This window comes from Callionymus lyra, chromosome 2 (assembly GCF_982586985.1).
Source record: "Callionymus lyra chromosome 2, fCalLyr1.hap1.1, whole genome shotgun sequence".
Lineage (NCBI taxonomy): Eukaryota > Metazoa > Chordata > Actinopteri > Syngnathiformes > Callionymidae > Callionymus > Callionymus lyra.
The window spans coordinates 1,216,743-1,238,205 of NC_141819.1; the positions used below are offsets into that span (position 1 = coordinate 1,216,743).

The 21,463-nt window shown below is 42.7% G+C and overlaps 3 protein-coding genes across 3 annotated transcripts in view; 2 read left to right on the top strand and 1 right to left on the bottom strand.

Annotated features, from left to right (window-relative positions):
* Positions 1 to 870: 870 nt before the first annotated feature.
* On the bottom strand, positions 871 to 7,855 carry LOC148085031 (uncharacterized). The gene is made up of 5 exons (XM_087783186.1): positions 7,802 to 7,855; positions 4,214 to 4,249; positions 4,004 to 4,138; positions 2,401 to 2,477; positions 871 to 1,509 (listed from the first exon to the last, which is right to left on the bottom strand). Coding segments are annotated over exons 2-5 (324 nt in total). The 5' UTR covers positions 4,215 to 4,249; positions 7,802 to 7,855; the 3' UTR covers positions 871 to 1,398.
* A 382-nt stretch (positions 7,856 to 8,237) lies between these two features.
* On the top strand, positions 8,238 to 15,625 carry oaz1a (ornithine decarboxylase antizyme 1a). The gene is given in 6 exon segments (XM_087783187.1): positions 8,238 to 8,430; positions 10,323 to 10,389; positions 10,391 to 10,477; positions 12,251 to 12,429; positions 15,215 to 15,300; positions 15,362 to 15,625. Coding segments are annotated over 6 exon segments (678 nt in total). The 5' UTR covers positions 8,238 to 8,302; the 3' UTR covers positions 15,493 to 15,625.
* Positions 15,626 to 15,746: 121 nt separating this feature from the next.
* Positions 15,747 to 21,463, top strand: part of org (oogenesis-related gene) — a 39,478-nt gene continuing 33,761 nt past the window's right edge. Inside the window, exon 1 of the mRNA XM_087785556.1 lies at positions 15,747 to 15,855. The gene's annotated coding sequence lies outside the window, so the exon portion shown is untranslated. The remainder of the gene's footprint in view (positions 15,856 to 21,463) is intronic.

Consider the following 21,463-nt stretch of genomic DNA (forward strand, 5'->3'; position numbering starts at 1 on the left):
GATCATGTGACGAACATGTGACGAGCAGACGATCATGTGACGAACATGTGACGAGCAGACGATCATGTGACCCTCATGTGACGAACATGTGACGAGCAGACGATCATGTGACGGACATGTGACGAGCAGACGATCATGTGACGAACATGTGACGAGCAGACGATCATGTGACGAGTAGACGATCATGTGACCCTCATGTGACGAACATGTGACGAGCAGACGATCATGTGACGGACATGTGACGAGCAGACGATCATGTGACCCTCATGTGACGAGCAGACGATCATGTGACCCTCATGTGACGAGCAGACGATCATGTGACGATCATGTGACCCTCATGTGACGAACATGTGAGGAGCAGACGATCATGTGACCCTCATGTGACGAACATGTGACGAGCAGACGATCATGTGACGAGCAGACGATCATGTGACGATCATGTGACGAGCAGACGATCATGTGACGATCATGTGACGAGCAGACGATCATGTGACCCTCATGTGACGAGCAGACGATCATGTGACCCTCATGTGACGAGCAGACGATCATGTGACGAACATGTGACGAGCAGACGATCATGTGACGAACATGTGACGAGCAGACGATCATGTGACCCTCATGTGACGAGCAGACGATCATGTGACCCTCATGTGACGAGCAGACGATCATGTGACCCTCATGTGACGAACATGTGACGAGCAGACGATCATGTGACGGACATGTGACGAGCAGACGATCATGTGACGAACATGTGACGAGCAGACGATCATGTGACGAGTAGACGATCATGTGACGGACATGTGACGAGCAGACGATCATGTGACGAACATGTGACCCTCATGTGACGAGCAGACGATCATGTGACGAACATGTGACGAGCAGACGATCATGTGACGAACATGTGACGAGCAGACGATCATGTGACGATCATGTGACCCTCATGTGACGAACATGTGAGGAGCAGACGATCATGTGACGATCATGTGACCCTCATGTGACGAACATGTGACGAGCAGACGATCATGTGACGATCATGTGACCCTCATGTGACGAACATGTGAGGAGCAGACGATCATGTGACGATCATGTGACCCTCATGTGACGAACATGTGACGAGCAGACGATCATGTGACCCTCATGTGACGAACATGTGAGGAGCAGACGATCATGTGACGATCATGTGACGAACATGTGACGAGCAGACGATCATGTGACCCTCATGTGACGATCATGTGACGAACATGTAACTTTTAAAACAAATCTTTCAATAAAGAAATGATGAATTCAATCATTTTAAGCCTAAATTCAAGTTTGAACATTGAAATGTTAACGAGGTCAGAGGTCAAAGGTTAAATCTTTAACTAAAGGTTGTTCCATGAATCCATCGTCATGGTGACTTCACACCTGAGCGCGTGTCTTCAGCGCGACTCTGCTGCTCATGGGCTTCTTCCTCCTCCTGATGGCGCCGACCTCCTCCGCGCCCCCCCACCACCACAGGCCGCCCCAGCCCTGAGGGTCAGAGGTCACACCTCCTCAGTCCACTCGTCGTCACGGAAACACCGGCAACGAAAACATGACGCACACGCAAATGTGACAAAGACAATAAATGCCACAAAACACAATAAACAATAGATGCGACACAAACACGTTAAACACGACACGAACAGGAAAAACTCAACAAAACGACAAACACAACAAACACAATAGAACGACAAACACAATAGAACGACAAACACGATAGAACGACAAACACAATAGAACGACAAACACGACAGAACGACAAACACGATAGAACGACAAACACAACAAAAACAATAGAACGACAAACACAACAAACACGACAAACACAACAAACACGATAGAACGACAAACACAACAAACACGACAGAACGACAAACACAACAAACACGACAGAACGACAAACACAACAAACATGAAAGAACGACAAACACAACAAACACGAAAGAACGACAAACACAACAAACACGACAGAACGACAAACACAACAAACACGAAAGAACGACAAACACAACAAACACGACAGAACGACAAACACGAAAGAACGACAAACACAACAAACACGACAGAACGACAAACACAACAAACACGAAAGAACGACAAACACAACAAACACGACAGAACGACAAACACGAAAGAACGACAAACACAACAAACACGACAGAACGACAAACACAACAAACACGACAGAACGACAAACACAACAAACATGAAAGAACGACAAACACAACAAACACGAAAGAACGACAAACGCAACAAACACGACAGAACGACAGAACGACAAACACAACAAACACGACAGAATTACAAACACAACAAACACGACAGAACGACAAACAACAGAACACGATAGAACAACAAACACAACAAACACAACAGAACCTGAGTCAAGGATCCTTCTCTCCAGCTGTCGGCGAAGGAAGAGATTCCTGTGACGTCAACAAACGAGTCGACGGCTTCTGTGGAACGAGTTCAACATGTTAGCATCACACGCTAACAACAATGTTGCTAAGCTAACGTCACAGGTGGAGATCAAAGCTGATGCAACAGGAACAAAGAGAAACATCTACTTTTCCTACATTAATGAACAAAACAAACACAAAAAAGAACAAACACAACAGACTAACGAACACAACAAAAGAACAAACACAACAAAAGAACAAACACAACAGACTAACAAACAACAGACTAACAACACAAAAGAACAAACAATTAACAAACGCATCAGAAACACATACGCAACAGAGTAACAGACAAAACTAATTAAAAAACACAGTAACTGAACTGACTAACAAACACAACCAATGAACAAACACACCAGACTAACAAACACAACCAATGAACAAACACACCAGACTAACAAACACAACCAATGAACAAACACACCAGACTAACAAACACAACCAATGAACAAACACACCAGACTAACAAACACAACCAATGAACAAACACACCAGACTAACAAACACAACCAATGAACAAACACACCAGACTAACAAACACAACCAATGAACAAACACACCAGACTAACAAACACAACCAATGAACAAACACACCAGACTAACAAACACAACCAATGAACAAACACACCAGACTAACAAACACAACCAATGAACAAACACACCAGACTAACAAAAACAACCAATGAACAAACACACCAGACTAACAAACACAACCAATGAACAAACACACCAGACTAACAAACACAACCAATGAACAAACACACCAGACTAACAAACACAACCAATGAACAAACACACCAGACTAACAAAAACAACCAATGAACAAACACACCAGACTAACAAAAACAACCAATGAACAAACACATCAGACTAACAAACACAACCAATGAACAAACACACCAGACTAACAAACACAACCAATGAACAAACACACCAGACTAACAAACACAACCAATGAACAAACACACCAGACTAACAAACACAACCAATGAACAAAAACAACGGACTAACAAACACAACCAATAAACAAACACAACAGAATAACAAACACAACAACATAACAAACAAAACGTACTAATAAACACAAGAAAATAACAAACAAAACATACTAATAAACACAAGAGACTAACAAACACAAGGAAATAACAAACACAACAGACTAACAAACACAACCAATAAACAAACACAAAACAAAACCAATGAACAAACACAACAGACTAACAAACACAATAAATGAACAAACACAACATACCAATAAACACAAGAGACTAACACAAGAAAATAACAATCAAAACATACTAATAAACACAAGAGACTAACAAACACAACCAAAGAACAAACACAACATACTAATAAACACAAGAGACTAACACAAGAAAATAATAAACAAAACATACTAATAAACACAAGAGACTAACAAACACAACATTTAAAAAAACATAAATACTTGAAATACAAAACACTTTGTTAGAAAATCGTAGTTTGACGACTGTTGTGTAACTAAAATTGTCGTGGAAACTCACCGTGAACCTCCTGCACACCTGAGCTCACCAGCAGAACCACCAGAGCCAGAACCAGGCAGCGGGTCATGGTGACCCCCTTCCACGGGTTTGACACGTCGCTCAGACTCTCCATGGACAGAAGACGTTCGTAGGTCACTGAAGAGACACAAGCGTCACATGTGTGTGTGTGTTTGTATGTTTGTGTAGACATGAAAAAAGTTGTGTCTTTACTTGTACAACGACTTTTGCAGATTCTTGTCAGAAATACTGTTGGACAATAAAACAAAATTGTTATTATTGTATTATTATTGAACACACACACATAAACACACACACACACAAACACACGTAAACACACAAACACATGCACACACACACACATAAACACACGTAAACACACAAACACATGCACACACACACACATAAACACACGTAAACACACAAACACATGCACACACACACACATAAACACACGTAAACACACACACACATGCACACACACACACATAAACACACGTAAACACACAAACACATGCACACACACACACATAAACACACGTAAACACACACACACACACAAACACACGTAAACACACAAACACATGCACACATACACACATAAACACACGTAAACACACAAACACATGCACACACACACACATAAACACACGTAAACACACAAACACATGCACACACACACACATAAACACACGTAAACACACAAACACATGCACACACACACACATAAACACACGTAAACACACAAACACATGCACACACACACACACATAAACACACGTAAACACACAAACACATGCACACACACACACATAAACACACGTAAACACACAAACACATGCACACACACACACATAAACACACGTAAACACACACACACATGCACACACACACACATAAACACACGTAAACACACAAACACATGCACACACACACACATAAACACACGTAAACACACACACACACACAAACACACGTAAACACACAAACACATGCACACATACACACATAAACACACGTAAACACACAAACACATGCACACACACACACATAAACACACACACACACAAACACACGTAAACACACAAACACATGCACACACACACACACATAAACACACGTAAACACACAAACACATGCACACACACACACATAAACACACGTAAACACACAAACACATGCACACACACACACATAAACACACGTAAACACACACACACATGCACACACACACACATAAACACACGTAAACACACAAACACATGCACACACACACACATAAACACACGTAAACACACACACACACACAAACACACGTAAACACACAAACACATGCACACATACACACATAAACACACGTAAACACACAAACACATGCACACACACACACATAAACACACGTAAACACACAAACACATGCACACACACACACATAAACACACGTAAACACACAAACACATGCACACACACACACATAAACACACGTAAACACACAAACACATGCACACACACACACATAAACACACGTAAACACACACACACACACAAACACACGTAAACACACAAACACATGCACACACACACACATAAACACACGTAAACACACAAACACATGCACACACACACACATAAACACATGTAAACACACAAACACATGCACACACACACACATAAACACACGTAAACACACAAACACATGCACACACACACACATAAACACACGTAAACACACAAACACATGCACACACACACACACATAAACACACGTAAACACACAAACACATGCACACACAAACATACAAACGCATAAAGACATGAAGACACAAACACACAGACACACAAACACACACACACACAAACACATAAACACGTAAACACACAAACACATGCACACACACACACATGAACACACAAACACATAAACACGTAAACACACAAACACATGCACACACACACACATAAACACACAAACACATGAACACATGCACACACAAACACATGAACACACAAACACAAGAACACACAAACACATGCACACACATGAACACACAAACACAAGAACACACAAACACATGAACACAAGAACACACAAACACATGCACACACAAACACATGAACACACAAACACATGAACACACAAACACACAAACACATGAACACACAAACACATGCACACACAAACACATGAACACACAAACACAAGAACACACAAACACATGCACACACAAACACAAGAACACACAAACACATGCACACACAAACACATGAACACAGAAACACAAGAAACACACAAACACATGCACACACAAACACAAGAACACACAAACACATGCACACACAAACACATGAACACACAAACACATGCACACACAAACACAAGAACACACAAACACATGAACACACAAACACAAGAACACACAAACACATGCACACACAAACACATGAACACACAAACACAAGAACACACAAACACATGCACACACATACACAAACACACACAGACATGAAGACACACACAAACATACAGACACACAAATACATCAAGACACAGACACACAAACACACAGACACACACACACACACACAAAGACATACAGACACACAGACACACAAAGACACACAAACACACAGACACACAAAGACATACAGACACACAGGCACACAAAGACATACAGACACACAGGCACACAAAGACATACAGACACACAGGCACACAAAGACATACAGACACACACACAGACACACACAGACACACACACACACACACAAAGACATACAGACACACAGACACACAAAGACACACAAACACACAGACACACAAAGACATACAGACACACAGGCACACAAAGACATACAGACACACAGACACACAAAGACATACAGACATACAGACACACAAAGACACACAAACACACAGACACACAAAGACATACAGACACACAGGCACACAAAGACATACAGACACACACACAGACACACAAAGACATACAGACATACAGACACACACACACAAACACACACACACAAAGACATACAGACACACAGACACACACAGATATACAGACACACACACACACACACACAAAGACACACAAAGACATACATACACACACACAAACACACAGACACACACACACAGACACACACACAAACACACAGACACAGACACACACACACACACACACAGACACACAAAGACATACAAAGACATACAGACACAGAAACAAACACACACACACACACACACAGACACACACACACACACACAGACACACAAAGACATACAGACACAGACACAAACACACAGACACACACACACACAGACACACAAAGACATACAGACACACAAAGACATACAGACACACACACAAACACACAGACACACAAAGACATACAGACACACAAAGACATACAGACATACAGACACACACACAAACACACAGACACACTAAGACACACAAAGACATACAGACACACACACACACAAACACACAAACACACAAAGACATACAGACACACACACAAACACACAGACACACAAAGACATACAGACACACAAAGATATACAGACACACACACACAAACACACACACACACAAAGATACACAAAGACATACAGACACACACACAAAGACATACAGACACACACAAACACACACACACACACACACAGACAAACACACACAGACGCACAAAGACATACAGACACACAGACACACACACACACAGACAAACACACAGACACACAGACACAGACACACACAAACACACACAGACAGACACACACAGACGTGAAGTTACCTTGTGTGAGTCTGTGGTTCTGCAGCTACTCTTTGATTGACAGGCACAGTTGAGTCTCAGTCCAGGCAGTCGCAAACAGATCCAACTCTCAGCCAATCAGGTGACGCACCGGCGGTCACGTGACATTCTGAACGACTGGAATTAGAAAAGAAAATTAATAATAATAATAATAATTCCTTTAAAATGATGACGTCACGTTGTTAACAATCCAAGAGGTGACTTTGAATCGTTACATGCGTAACTGTGACGTCATGAGGGGAAATTGTGCATAAAAATAATTTTAATTTAATAATATCCATCATCGTCAGGAGCGTCTTTAGGAAACGATTAGGTTTTTATTTTTATTTTTATTTATATTTTATTATTTTTGTAAACAAAGAGACGGAAAGTCGCTGGACACGTGACACGCTAAGCCCCGCCCCTCGCCGTCAAGCACCGCAGCGCCGCCGAACCTGAACCAGAGCCTGAGGAGGAGCCGCAGAGAGAGTCGGCGCTGCCCGGATGGTTAAATCCAACCTACAGACGATTTTGAATAGTCACTGTTTTGTTAGAGAAAAGGAGAGAAACGTGTCGGAGATGCCAGTCATCGAGCAGTCGAGCGCCGAGCAGTCGAGCAGCGAGCCTGAAAGGTATCGATCGACTGCGGCCTAGCTTCAGCGGGGGGTCCGTCTACTTCCTGGTGCGGCTGCGTTTTCTTGTGCGCGGGGTCCGTCTATTTCCTAGCGCGCCTGCGTCTTCTTGGGTGGGGGGTCCGTCTACTTCCTGGCGCGACTGCGTCTACCTCTTCTGTTTACATGTCCGAGACTCGGCTTCTCGTTTCACACCTGACGCTCTCACTCGATCGGACAATAACGTTATGTTTTAAATCTATTTTCCTCACAATGCGACGGGGATTCGTGACTTAATTCTCTGTCACGGAATCGTTAAATCGACGTTGATTCTAATGCTAACGTGAAGCTAAGCTAACGTTCCTCAGCTCTGTGTAAATGTTTTTAAACACAACTGCTGTGAAAACTGTTAGCTTGATATTAATATCTTTAGAAATAAGAATCAATGCATCTCTGTGTCTTGATGCGAACATGAATGAATGGTTGAATTCTGTTAAAGTTCTAGTAATAGTTTGACGTCTTAATTCCCTCCAAACGATATAAATATGTTTAAGAAAAGAAAAGAAGGATCTGATGCTAAAGAGAAGGTTTAACGTGAAGTGACGCTGTTATCACTGTTGTTATTGTTGTTATCACTGTTGTTATTGTTGTTATCACTGTTGTTATTGTTGTTATCACTGTTGTTATTGTTGTTATCACTGTTGTTGTTGTTATTATTCGCACACACAGGTCAACAGACCTGTGTGTGTGTGTGTGTGTGTGTGTGTGTGTGTGTGTGTGTGTGTGTGTGTGTGTGTGTGTGTGTGTGTGTGTGTGTGTGTGTGTGTGTGTGTGTGTGTGTGTGTGTGTGTGTGTGTGTGTGTGTCAACAGTCGTGCTCAGTCACTGTTACTCCCTGGAAATTTCCACTGAGACCGAAGGCGTCTCTCCTGGTCCACGTGTGAAGCTCCAGCGACACTGACCCGCTCACGTCCGAGCGACACCGGCGTGTGATCTGACCCATCTGACCCGTGACGGGCAGAGCTCGGGGTTATTTTCGTGAGCGGCTTAATGTCCTCTCCTGATGCCGTGATGATGTCACGGTTGTTTACCTGCACGACATCGTTTGTTTACGTCTTCCAAACGGTGTTTGTTCGTCGCTGAAGCTCTGGTGGATCTTCACACATCTGCTTCACATACAGCACGGCCGTGGTAGTTGCGTAAGGTGTGTGTGTGTGTGTGTGTGTGTGTGTGTGCTGTGGCAGCGAGCCTGCTGCTGCTTCTGTCCTCAATACTGCTGGCAGTGTGTGCGTCACGTGCTCGGAGATTGTGCAACTCGGTTATTTATGTCGGCCTCGAACCAACGACCGCTAATCTCGGCTCGTGTTCCTCGCCATCGCCGACCCTCTGCTGAGTCGATGTTTTTAAACCCTTGATGGTCTCGTCCAAACCCTGAGCCGGTCCAGAGAGGCGTCGCTCTCGTCTTCTCTGCACGGTCGTCGCTCGACTCCATCCGAACCCGTTAGAAGTCGTCTGACCTTGAGTTCGAACGTCCGGACACTACGAGTTGATTGATGGAAATACAACATGTTTTCTCGATGATTTTGATCAAATAAATAAATTCATAACATTACATTTGTGGAATGATTTCATCAACAAATGGTAAACGTGTTAAAAACTGATCTTATGAAGTTGATTTTCAGTGTCTTGAGTCGAAGAACTTCATCAGAAAAGATGATCTATTTCTCATCAAGGTCATTATCGCTGCTTCACTTCCTGGTCAAGTTTCTGTCTTAGTTTCTTTTTAACTTCTCTTCATCCTTGAGGGATCTTCCATGAATGTTCTACCGTCACTTGACGCTCGTGCAGCTCTGTCGTGAAATGTTGCCTCCACAGATGTTCATCTCCACTTACAATGGCTTCTCTTGTGTCCAGTATCTCCAGTCCCAGGAGGTTCCCCCACAGTTGCAGTAACCCGTGTCCGGGGCCTCTGTGGTGCTCCTGATGCCCCTCACCCACCCCTGAAGATCCCAGGTGGGCGAGGGAATGACCAGCGGGATCGCAATCTTTCAGCTGAACTGTTTTATTCTGTGAGTAACAAAAGGTCTTTTTCTCGGCTCCTCTTCTCTGGCTTCACTGAGGACCGTCGGTGGTGCGTTCGATACCGTGGGACCGTCGGTGGTGCGTTCGATACCGTGGGACCGTCGGTGGTGCGTTCGATACCGTGGGACCGTCGGTGGTGCGTTCGATACCGTGGGACCGTCGGTGGTGCGTTCGATACCGTGGGACCGTCGGTGGTGCGTTCGATACCGTGGGACCGTCTGTCGGTGGTGCGTTCGATACCGTGGGACCGTCTGTCGGTGGTGCGTTCGATACCGAGGGACCGTCTGTCGGCGGTGCGTTCGATACCGTAGGACCGTCTGTCGTTGGTGCGTTCGATACCGTGGGACCGTCTGTCGGTGGTGCGTTCGATACCGTGGGACCGTCTGTCGGTGGTGCGTTCGATACCGTAGGACCGTCTGTCGTTGGTGCGTTCGATACCGTAGGACCGTCTGTCGGTGGTGCGTTCGATACCGTGGGACCGTCTGTCGTTGGTGCGTTCGATACCGTGGGACCGTCTGTGGTGCGTTCGATATCGTGGGTCTGTCGGTGGTGCGTTCGATACCGTGGGACCGTCGGTGGTGCGTTCGATACCGTGGGACCGTCGGTGGTGCGTTCGATACCGTGGGACCGTCGGTGGTGCGTTCGATACCGTGGGACCGTCGGTGGTGCGTTCGATACCGTGGGACCGTCGGTGGTGCGTTCGATACCGTGGGACCGTCGGTGGTGCGTTCGATACCGTGGGACCGTCTGTCGGTGGTGCGTTCGATACCGTGGGACCGTCTGTCGGTGGTGCGTTCGATACCGAGGGACCGTCTGTCGGCGGTGCGTTCGATACCGTAGGACCGTCTGTCGTTGGTGCGTTCGATACCGAAGGACCGTCTGTCGTTGGTGCGTTCGATACCGTAGGACCGTCTGTCATTGGTGCGTTCGATACCGTGGGACCGTCTGTCGTTGGTGCGTTCGATACCGTGGGACCGTCTGTCGTTGGTGCGTTCGATACCGTGGGACCGTCTGTCGTTGGTGCGTTCGATACCGTGGGACCGTCTGTCGTTGGTGCGTTCGATACCGTAGGACCGTCTGTCGGCGGTGCGTTCGATACCGTAGGACCGTCTGTCGGCAGTGCGTTCGATACCGAAGGACCGTCTGTCGTTGGTGCGTTCGATACCGTAGGACCGTCTGTCGTTGGTGCGTTCGATACCGTGGGACCGTCTGTGGTGCGTTCGATACCGTGGGACCGTCTGTCGTTGGTGCGTTCGATACCGTGGGACCGTCTGTCGTTGGTGCGTTCGATACCGTGGGACCGTCTGTCGTTGGTGCGTTCGATACCGTAGGACCGTCTGTCGGCGGTGCGTTCGATACCGTAGGACCGTCTGTCGGCAGTGCGTTCGATACCGAAGGACCGTCTGTCGTTGGTGCGTTCGATACCGTAGGACCGTCTGTCGTTGGTGCGTTCGATACCGAAGGACCGTCTGTCGTTGGTGCGTTCGATACCGTGGGACCGTCTGTGGTGCGTTCGATACCGTGGGACCGTCTGTCGGCGCTGCGTTCGATACCGTGGGACCGTCTGTCGTTGGTGCGTTCGATACCGTGGGACCGTCTGTCGGCGGTGCGTTCGATACCGTGGGACCGTCTGTCGGCGGTGCGTTCGATACCGTAGGACCGTCTGTCGGCGGTGCGTTCGATAGCGCGGGACCAAGTGTTTACTAGTAATAGAAAAGAATAGTTCAAGGTAGTAACTGATCCAGGCGTGTGTCTTCAAGGATGCTCAGTTGCTGGTTCTCGAGGAACCTCCTCCGTCTGCCAACAGCAGAGTTCGATTCCTACTGTTCGAGCGCCGGCGCTCTGAAGGGAAGCCGTGTGTCCTGAGGGCGGCGCTGAAGGCAGGAAACCTCTACGTTGAAATCCCTCCTGGAGCCTTGCCCGAGAGCAGCAAGGACTGGTGAGTGAGACGAGGCTGGAGATGGATGCATGCATGCATGGATGGATGGATGGAAGATGGATGGATGATGGAGTGATGGATGGATGATGGAGTGATGGATGTAGTGATGGATGGATAAATGAGGGATGGATGGAGTGAGTGATGAGTGAGTGAGTATGTGATGAGTGAGTGAGTAAGAGAGTGAGTGAGTGATGGATGATGGAGAGAGTGAGTAAGAGAGGGAGGGAGGGAGGGAGGGATGGATGGATGGAGTGAGAGTGTGAGTGAGTGATGGATGATTGAGTGAGTGAGAGAGTGAGTGAGACGAGGCTGGAGATGGATGCATGCATGGATGGATGGATGGATGGAAGATGGATGGATGATGGAGTGATGGATGGATGATGGAGTGATGGATGTAGTGATGGATGGATAAATGAGGGATGGATGGAGTGAGTGATGAGTGAGTGAGTATGTGATGAGTGAGTGAGTGATGAGTGAGTGAGTGAGTAAGAGAGTGAGTGAGTGATGGATGATGGAGAGAGTGAGTAAGAGAGGGAGGGAGGGAGGGATGGATGGATGGAGTGAGAGTGTGAGTGAGTGATGGATGATTGAGAGAGTGAGTGAGACGAGGCTGGAGATGGATGCATGCATGGATGGATGGATGGATGGAAGATGGATGGATGATGGAGTGATGGATGGATGATGGAGTGATGGATGTAGTGATGGATGGATAAATGAGGGATGGATGGAGTGAGTGATGAGTGAGTGAGTATGTGATGAGTGAGTGAGTGATGAGTGAGTGAGTGAGTGAGTAAGAGAGTGAGTGAGTGATGGATGATGGAGAGAGTGAGTAAGAGAGGGAGGGAGGGAGGGAGGGATGGATGGATGGAGTGAGAGTGTGAGTGAGTGATGGATGATTGAGTGAGTGAGAGAGTGAGTGAGACGAGGCTGGAGATGGATGCATGCATGGATGGATGGATGGATGGATGATGGAGTGATGGATGGATGATGGAGTGATGGATGTAGTGATGGATGGATAAATGAGGGATGGATGGAGTGAGTGATGAGTGAGTGAGTGAGTATGTGATGAGTGAGTGAGTGATGAGTGAGTGAGTGAGTAAGAGAGTGAGTGAGTGATGGATGATGGAGAGAGTGAGTAAGAGAGGGAGGGAGGGCGGGATGGATGGATGGAGTGAGAGTGTGAGTGAGTGATGGATGATTGAGTGAGTGAGAGAGTGAGTGAGTGATGAGTGTGTGATGAGAGAGTGAGTGAGTGATGAGTGTGTGATGAGAGAGTGAGTGATGAGTGAGTGATGAGTGAGTGATGAGTGAGTGATGAGTGTGTGATGAGTGTGTGATGAGAGAGAGAGTGATGAGTGTGTGATGAGTGTGTGATGAGAGAGTGAGTGAGTGAGAGAGGGAGTGATGAGAGAGTGAGTGAGTGAGAGAGAGAGTGATGAGTGTGTGATGAGAGAGTGAGAGAGGGAGTGATGAGTGTGTGATGAGAGAGTGAGTGAGAGAGAGAGTGATGAGTGTGTGATGAGTGAGTGAGAGAGAGAGTGATGAGTGTGTGATGAGGGAGTGAGTGAGTGAGAGAGAGAGTGATGAGTGTGTGATGAGGGAGTGAGAGAGAGAGTGATGAGTGTGTGATGAGAGAGTGAGTGAGTGAGAGAGAGAGTGATGAGTGTGTGATGAGGGAGTGAGTGAGTGAGAGAGAGAGTGATGAGTGTGTGATGAGGGAGTGAGTGAGTGAGAGAGAGAGTGATGAGTGTGTGATGAGAGAGTGAGTGAGTGAGAGAGAGAGTGATGAGTGTGTGATGAGGGAGTGAGTGAGTGAGAGAGAGAGTGATGAGTGTGTGATGAGAGAGTGAGAGAGAGAGAGTGATGAGTGTGTGATGAGAGAGTGAGAGAGAGAGAGAGAGAGTGATGAGTGTGTGATGAGAGAGTGAGAGAGAGAGAGAGTGATGAGTGTGTGATGAGAGAGTGAGTGAGAGAGTGAGAGAGAGAGAGAGAGAGTGATGAGTGTGTGATGAGAGAGTGAGAGAGAGAGTGATGAGTGTGTGATGAGTGTGTGATGAGTGAGTGAGAGAGAGAGTGATGAGTGTGTGATGAGTGAGAGAGTGAGAGAGTGAGAGTGAGAGAGAGAGAGTGAGAGAGTGAGTGAGTGAGAGAGTGATGAGTGTGTGATGAGAGAGTGAGTGAGTGAGAGAGTGATGAGTGTGTGATGAGAGAGTGAGTGAGAGAGTGATGAGTGTGTGATGAGAGAGTGAGTGAGAGAGAGAGTGATGAGTGTGTGATGAGAGAGTGAGTGAGTGAGAGAGAGAGAGAGTGATGAGTGTGTGATGAGAGAGTGAGTGGGTGAGTGAGAGAGAGAGTGATGAGTGTGTGATGAGAGAGTGAGAGAGTGAGAGAGAGTGAGAGTGATGAGTGAGTGAGAGTGATGAGTGAGTGAGTGAGAGTGATGAGTGTGTGATGAGAGAGAGTGAGAGAGTGAGTGAGAGAGTGATGAGTGAGTGAGTGAGAGAGAGAGAGAGTGATGAGTGTGTGATGAGAGAGTGAGTGAGTGATGAGTGTGTGATGAGAGAGTGAGAGAGAGAGAGTGATGAGTGTGTGATGAGAGAGTGAGTGAGTGATGAGTGTGTGATGAGTGAGTGAGTGAGAGAGAGAGTGATGAGAGAGTGAGTGAGTGAGTGAGAGAGAGAGTGATGAGTGTGTGATGAGAGAGTGAGTGAGTGAGAGAGAGAGAGAGAGAGAGTGATAGAAGTGTATGGATCCCTCTGGAGAAGATGTGATGTTTGTGCTGCAGCTTCGCTCTCCTGCTGGAGTTCGCTGAGGAACATCTGGAGTCGCAGCAGGTCTTCATCTGTTTCCACAAGAGCCGCGACGACCGAGGTGAGTTCACTGCCGAAGCCAGGATTCCCTGCCGGCCCTGAACGCCTCTCCTCCTCCGCAGCATCCCTTCTGCGCACCTTCAGCTTCCTGGGCTTTGAGATTGTGAGACCGGGTCATGCCCTCGTCCCGACCCGACCCGACGCCTTGTTCATGGCCTACAGCATCGAGCGCGACTCCTCGGACGACGAGTGACTGGAAGAACCTTCCGTCTGATCCAGGAGTAGAAACTAGTGTTAGCGGAGCATGACTCTGATGCATGATGGGTAATAAAGTGCTGCGCTGTCGTCGTCTCGTTCAAGGACCAAATAAACATTTGTTTGACTTATTGCTGTTTGTTCTTCACAATCGTCATTGTTTTGATTATAAATCCAACCCTGAACGATTTATGTATTTTTCATGTTCTTTACATTTTTAGGAATCATTTCATTAGTTTGTGTTTGATTTTTAAACCCACAGGTTATCGATGTAACCACGGTTCTGGGATGTTACTGGTTCAGGTCATGGGGTCCAAGATCCAGGAGTGTTGGAGCAACAGTGTCTTTTCTGCAGGTGAAGGTCAGTCGACGTCAGAATATTGAACTCATTTGCATCGTACATAACTTTTGACTCTGGATTCAACTCACGATACGATATATTCAACTCACGATATGATATATTAAACTCACGATATGATATATTCGACTCACGATACGATATATTCGACTCACGATATGATATATTAAACTCACGATACGATATATTCAACTCACGATATGATATATTAAACTCACGATACGATATATTCGACTCACGATATGATATATTCGACTCACGATACGATATATTCAACTCACGATATGATATATTCGACTCACGATACGATATATTCAACTCACGATACGATATATTCGACTCACGATACGATATATTCAACTCACGATATGATATATTCAACTCACGATACGATATATTCGACTCACGATACGATATATTCGACTCACGATATGATATATTCAACTCACGATATGATATATTCGACTCACGATACGATATATTCAACTCACGATACGATATATTCAACTCACGATATGATATATTCAACTCACGATATGATATATTCAACTCACGATATGATATATTCGACTCACGATATGATATATTCAACTCACGATATGATATATTCGACTCACGGTACGATATATTCAACTCACGATACGATATATTCAACTCACGATATGATATATTAAACTCACGATATGATATATTCAAGATACGATATATTCAACTCACGATATGATATATTCAACTCACGATATGATATATTCAACTCACGATATGATATATTCAACTCACGATATGATATATTCAACTCACGATACGATATATTCGACTCACGATATGATATATTCGACTCACGATACGATATATTCGACTCACGATATGATATATTAAACTCACGATACGATATATTCAACTCACGATATGATATATTAAACTCACGATACGATATATTCAACTCACGATATGATATATTCGACTCACGATACGATATATTCAACTCACGATATGATATATTCGACTCACGATACGATATATTCAACTCACGTTACGATATATTCGACTCACGATATGATATATTCAACTCACGATACGATATATTCAACTCACGATACGATATATTCAACTCACGATACGATATATTCAACTCACGATACGATATATTCGACTCACGATACGATATATTCGACTCACGATACGATATATTCGACTCACGATACGATATATTCAACTCACGATATGATATATTCAACTCACGATATGATATATTCGACTCACGATACGATATATTCAACTCACGATACGATATATTCAACTCACGATATGATATATTCGACTCACGATACGATATATTCAACTCACGATATGATATATTCGACTCACGATATGATATATTCAACTCACGATATGATATAGTCGACTCACGATACGATATATTCAACTCACGATATGATATATTCGACTCACGATACGATATATTCAACTCACGATATGATATATTCGACTCACGATACGATATATTCAACTCACAATACGATATATTCGATTCACGATACGATATATTCAACTCACGATATGATATATTCAACTCACGATATGATATATTCGACTCACGATACGATATATTCGACTCACGATACGATATATTCGACTCACGATACGATATATTCGACTCACGATACGATATATTCGACTCACGATACGATATATTCGACTCACGATACGATATATTCAACTTACGATACGATATATTCAACTCACGATATGATATATTCAACTCACGATATGATATATTCAACTCACGATACGATATATTCGACTCACGATACGATATATTCGACTCACGATACGATATATTCAACTCACGATATGATATATTCAACTCACGATACGATATATTCGACTCACGATACGATATATTCGACTCACGATACGATATATTCGACTCACGATACGATATATTCGACTCACGATACGATATATTCGACTCACGATACGATATATTCGACTCACGATACGATATATTCAACTCGCGATACGATATATTCAACTCACGATACGATATATTAAACTCACGATATGATATATTCGACTCACGATACGATATATTCAACTCACGATATGATATATTCAACTCACGATACGATATATTCAACTCACGATATGATATATTAAACTCACGATACGATATATTCGACTCACGATACGATATATTCGACTCACGATACGATATATTCGACTCACGATACGATATATTCGACTCACGATACGATATATTAAACTCACGATATGATATATTCGACTCACGATACGATAGATATATTCGACTCACGATACGATATATTAAACACACGATATGATATATTCGACTCACGATACGATATATTAAACTCACGATATGATATATTCGACTCACGATACGATATATTCAACTCACGATACGATATATTCAACTCACGATACGATATATTCAACTCACGATATGATATATTCGACTCACGATACGATATATTCGACTCACGATATGATATATTCGACTCACGATACGATATATTCGACTCACGATATGATATATTCGACTCACGATACGATATATTCGACTCACGATATGATATATTCGACTCACGATATGATATATTCGACTCACGATACGATAGATATATTCGACTCACGATACGATATATTAAACTCACGATATGATATATTCGACTCACGATACGATAGATATATTCGACTCACGATACGATATATTAAACTCACGATATGATATATTCGACTCACGATACGATATATTAAACTCACGATATGATATATTCGACTCACGATACGATATATTCAACTCACGATACGATATATTCGACTCACGATACGATATATTCGACTCACGATATGATATATTCGACTCACGATACGATATATTCAACTCACGATACGATATATTCGACTCACGATACGATATATTCGACTCACGATATGATATATTCGACTCACGATACGATAGATATATTCGACTCACGATACGATATATTCAACTCGCGATATGATATATTCGACTCACGGTACGATATATTAAACTCACGATATGATATATTCGACTCACGATACGATATATTCGACTCACGATACGATATATTCGACTCACGATATGATATATTCTACTCACGATACGATATATTCGACTCACGATACGATATATTAAACTCACGATATGATATATTCGACTCACGGTACGATATATTCGACTCGCGATACGATATATTAAACTCACGATATGATATATTCGACTCACGGTACGATATATTCGACTCGCGATACGATATATTAAACTCACGATATGATATATTCGACTCACGATACGATAGATATATTCGACTCACGATACGATATATTCAACTCACGATATGATATATTCAACTCACGATACGATATATTAAACTCACAATATGATATATTCGACTCACGATACGATATATTCGACTCACGATACGATATATTCGACTCACGATATGATATATTCGACTCACGATACGATATATTAAACTCACGATATAATATATTCGACTCACGATACGATATATTCGACTCACGATACGATATATTCGACTCACGATATGATATATTCTACTCACGATACGATATATTCGACTCACGATGCGATATATTAAACTCACAATACGATATATTCGACTCACGATACTATATATTCGACTCACGATATGATATATTCGACTCACGATACGATATATTCGGCTCACGATATGATATGTTCGACTCACGATACGATATATTCGACTCACGATACGATATATTAAACTCACGATATGATATATTCGACTCACGATATGATATATTCGACTCACGATACGATATATTCGACTCACGATACGATATATTAAACTCACGATATGATATATTCGACTCACGATACGATATATTCGGCTCACGATACGATATGTTAAACTCACGATACGATATGTTAAACTCACGATGCGATATATTAAACTCACGATATGATATATTCGACTCACGATGCGATATATTCAACTCACAATATGATATATTCGACTCACGGTACGATATATTCGACTCGCGATACGATATATTAAACTCACGATATGATATATTCGACTCACGATACGATATATTAAACTCACGATATGATATATTCGACTCACGATACGATATATTAAACTCACGATATGATATATTCGACTCACGATACGATATATTCAACTCACGATATGATATATTCAACTCACGATACGATATATTCAACTCACGATACGATATATTCGACTCACGATACGATATATTAAACTCACGATATGATATATTCGACTCACGATACGATATATTCAACTCACAATACGATATATTCGACTCACGATACGATATATTAAACTCACGATATGATATATTCGACTCACGGTACGATATATTCGACTCGCGATACGATATATTAAACTCACGATATGATATATTCAACTCACGATACGATATATTCGACTCACGATACGATATATTAAACTCACGATACGATATATTCGACTCACGATACGATATATTAAACTCACGATACGATATATTCGACTCACGATACGATATATTAAACTCACGATACGATATATTCGACTCACGATACGATATACTCGACTCACGATACGATATGTTAAACTCACGATGCGATATATTAAACTCACGATATGATATATTCGACTCACGATACGATATATTCGACTCACGATATGATATATTCGACTCACGATACGATATATTCAACTCACGATACGATATGTTCGACTCACGATATCCCAGAAGTGCTGGTGGCAGAAGTCCTCAGAGACGCTGGAGATGCTGATGGTTCTGATGCTGAAGGCCCGCAGGACTGGGTAGTTTCCACTGGACTCCACTGTAGCTCCGAAGAAAAGATCACTAAACCAAACACCAGCTTTTGTCAACTTGACCTTTGACCCTTTTCTCTCACTCGTCTTGATTCACTTTGGTTTGTTTCGGAGACGACTTGTCATTTTGAAAATAAGTTAAAAAACAGGACTTTTATGCTGTTTTATGATTTTAAACTATGTTAATGTGATGTGAATGTTTTTAAAAGTGACAGGTTTTGAGAAAATGAACTGATGAAAGTGAAAAAGTGAATTGAATGAAGCAATAATGATGTTTTTATTGCATTAAAATAGTGTCAATCATGTGAGTTCACACACGTTGTTGCTTCACATCTGATAAAACAGGAAGTAGACGTAGAACATCCTGTTATCATTTTAATTTTTTCATATTTGTTATATTTTAATTTTAATTTTAATTATTCAATATTTTTTATATTTTAATTGTAATTATTCAATATTTGTTATATTGTAATTATTCAATATTTGTTTTATTTTTATTTTAATTATTCAATATTTGTTATATTTTAATTATTCAATATTTGTTATATTTTAATTTTAATTATTCAATATTTTTTATATTTTAATTGTAATTATTCAATATTTGTTATATTGTAATTATTCAACATTTGTTATATTTTAATTATTCAATATTTGTTATATTTTAATTATTCAATATTTTTTATATTTTAATTATTCAATATTTTTTATATTTTAATTGTAATTAT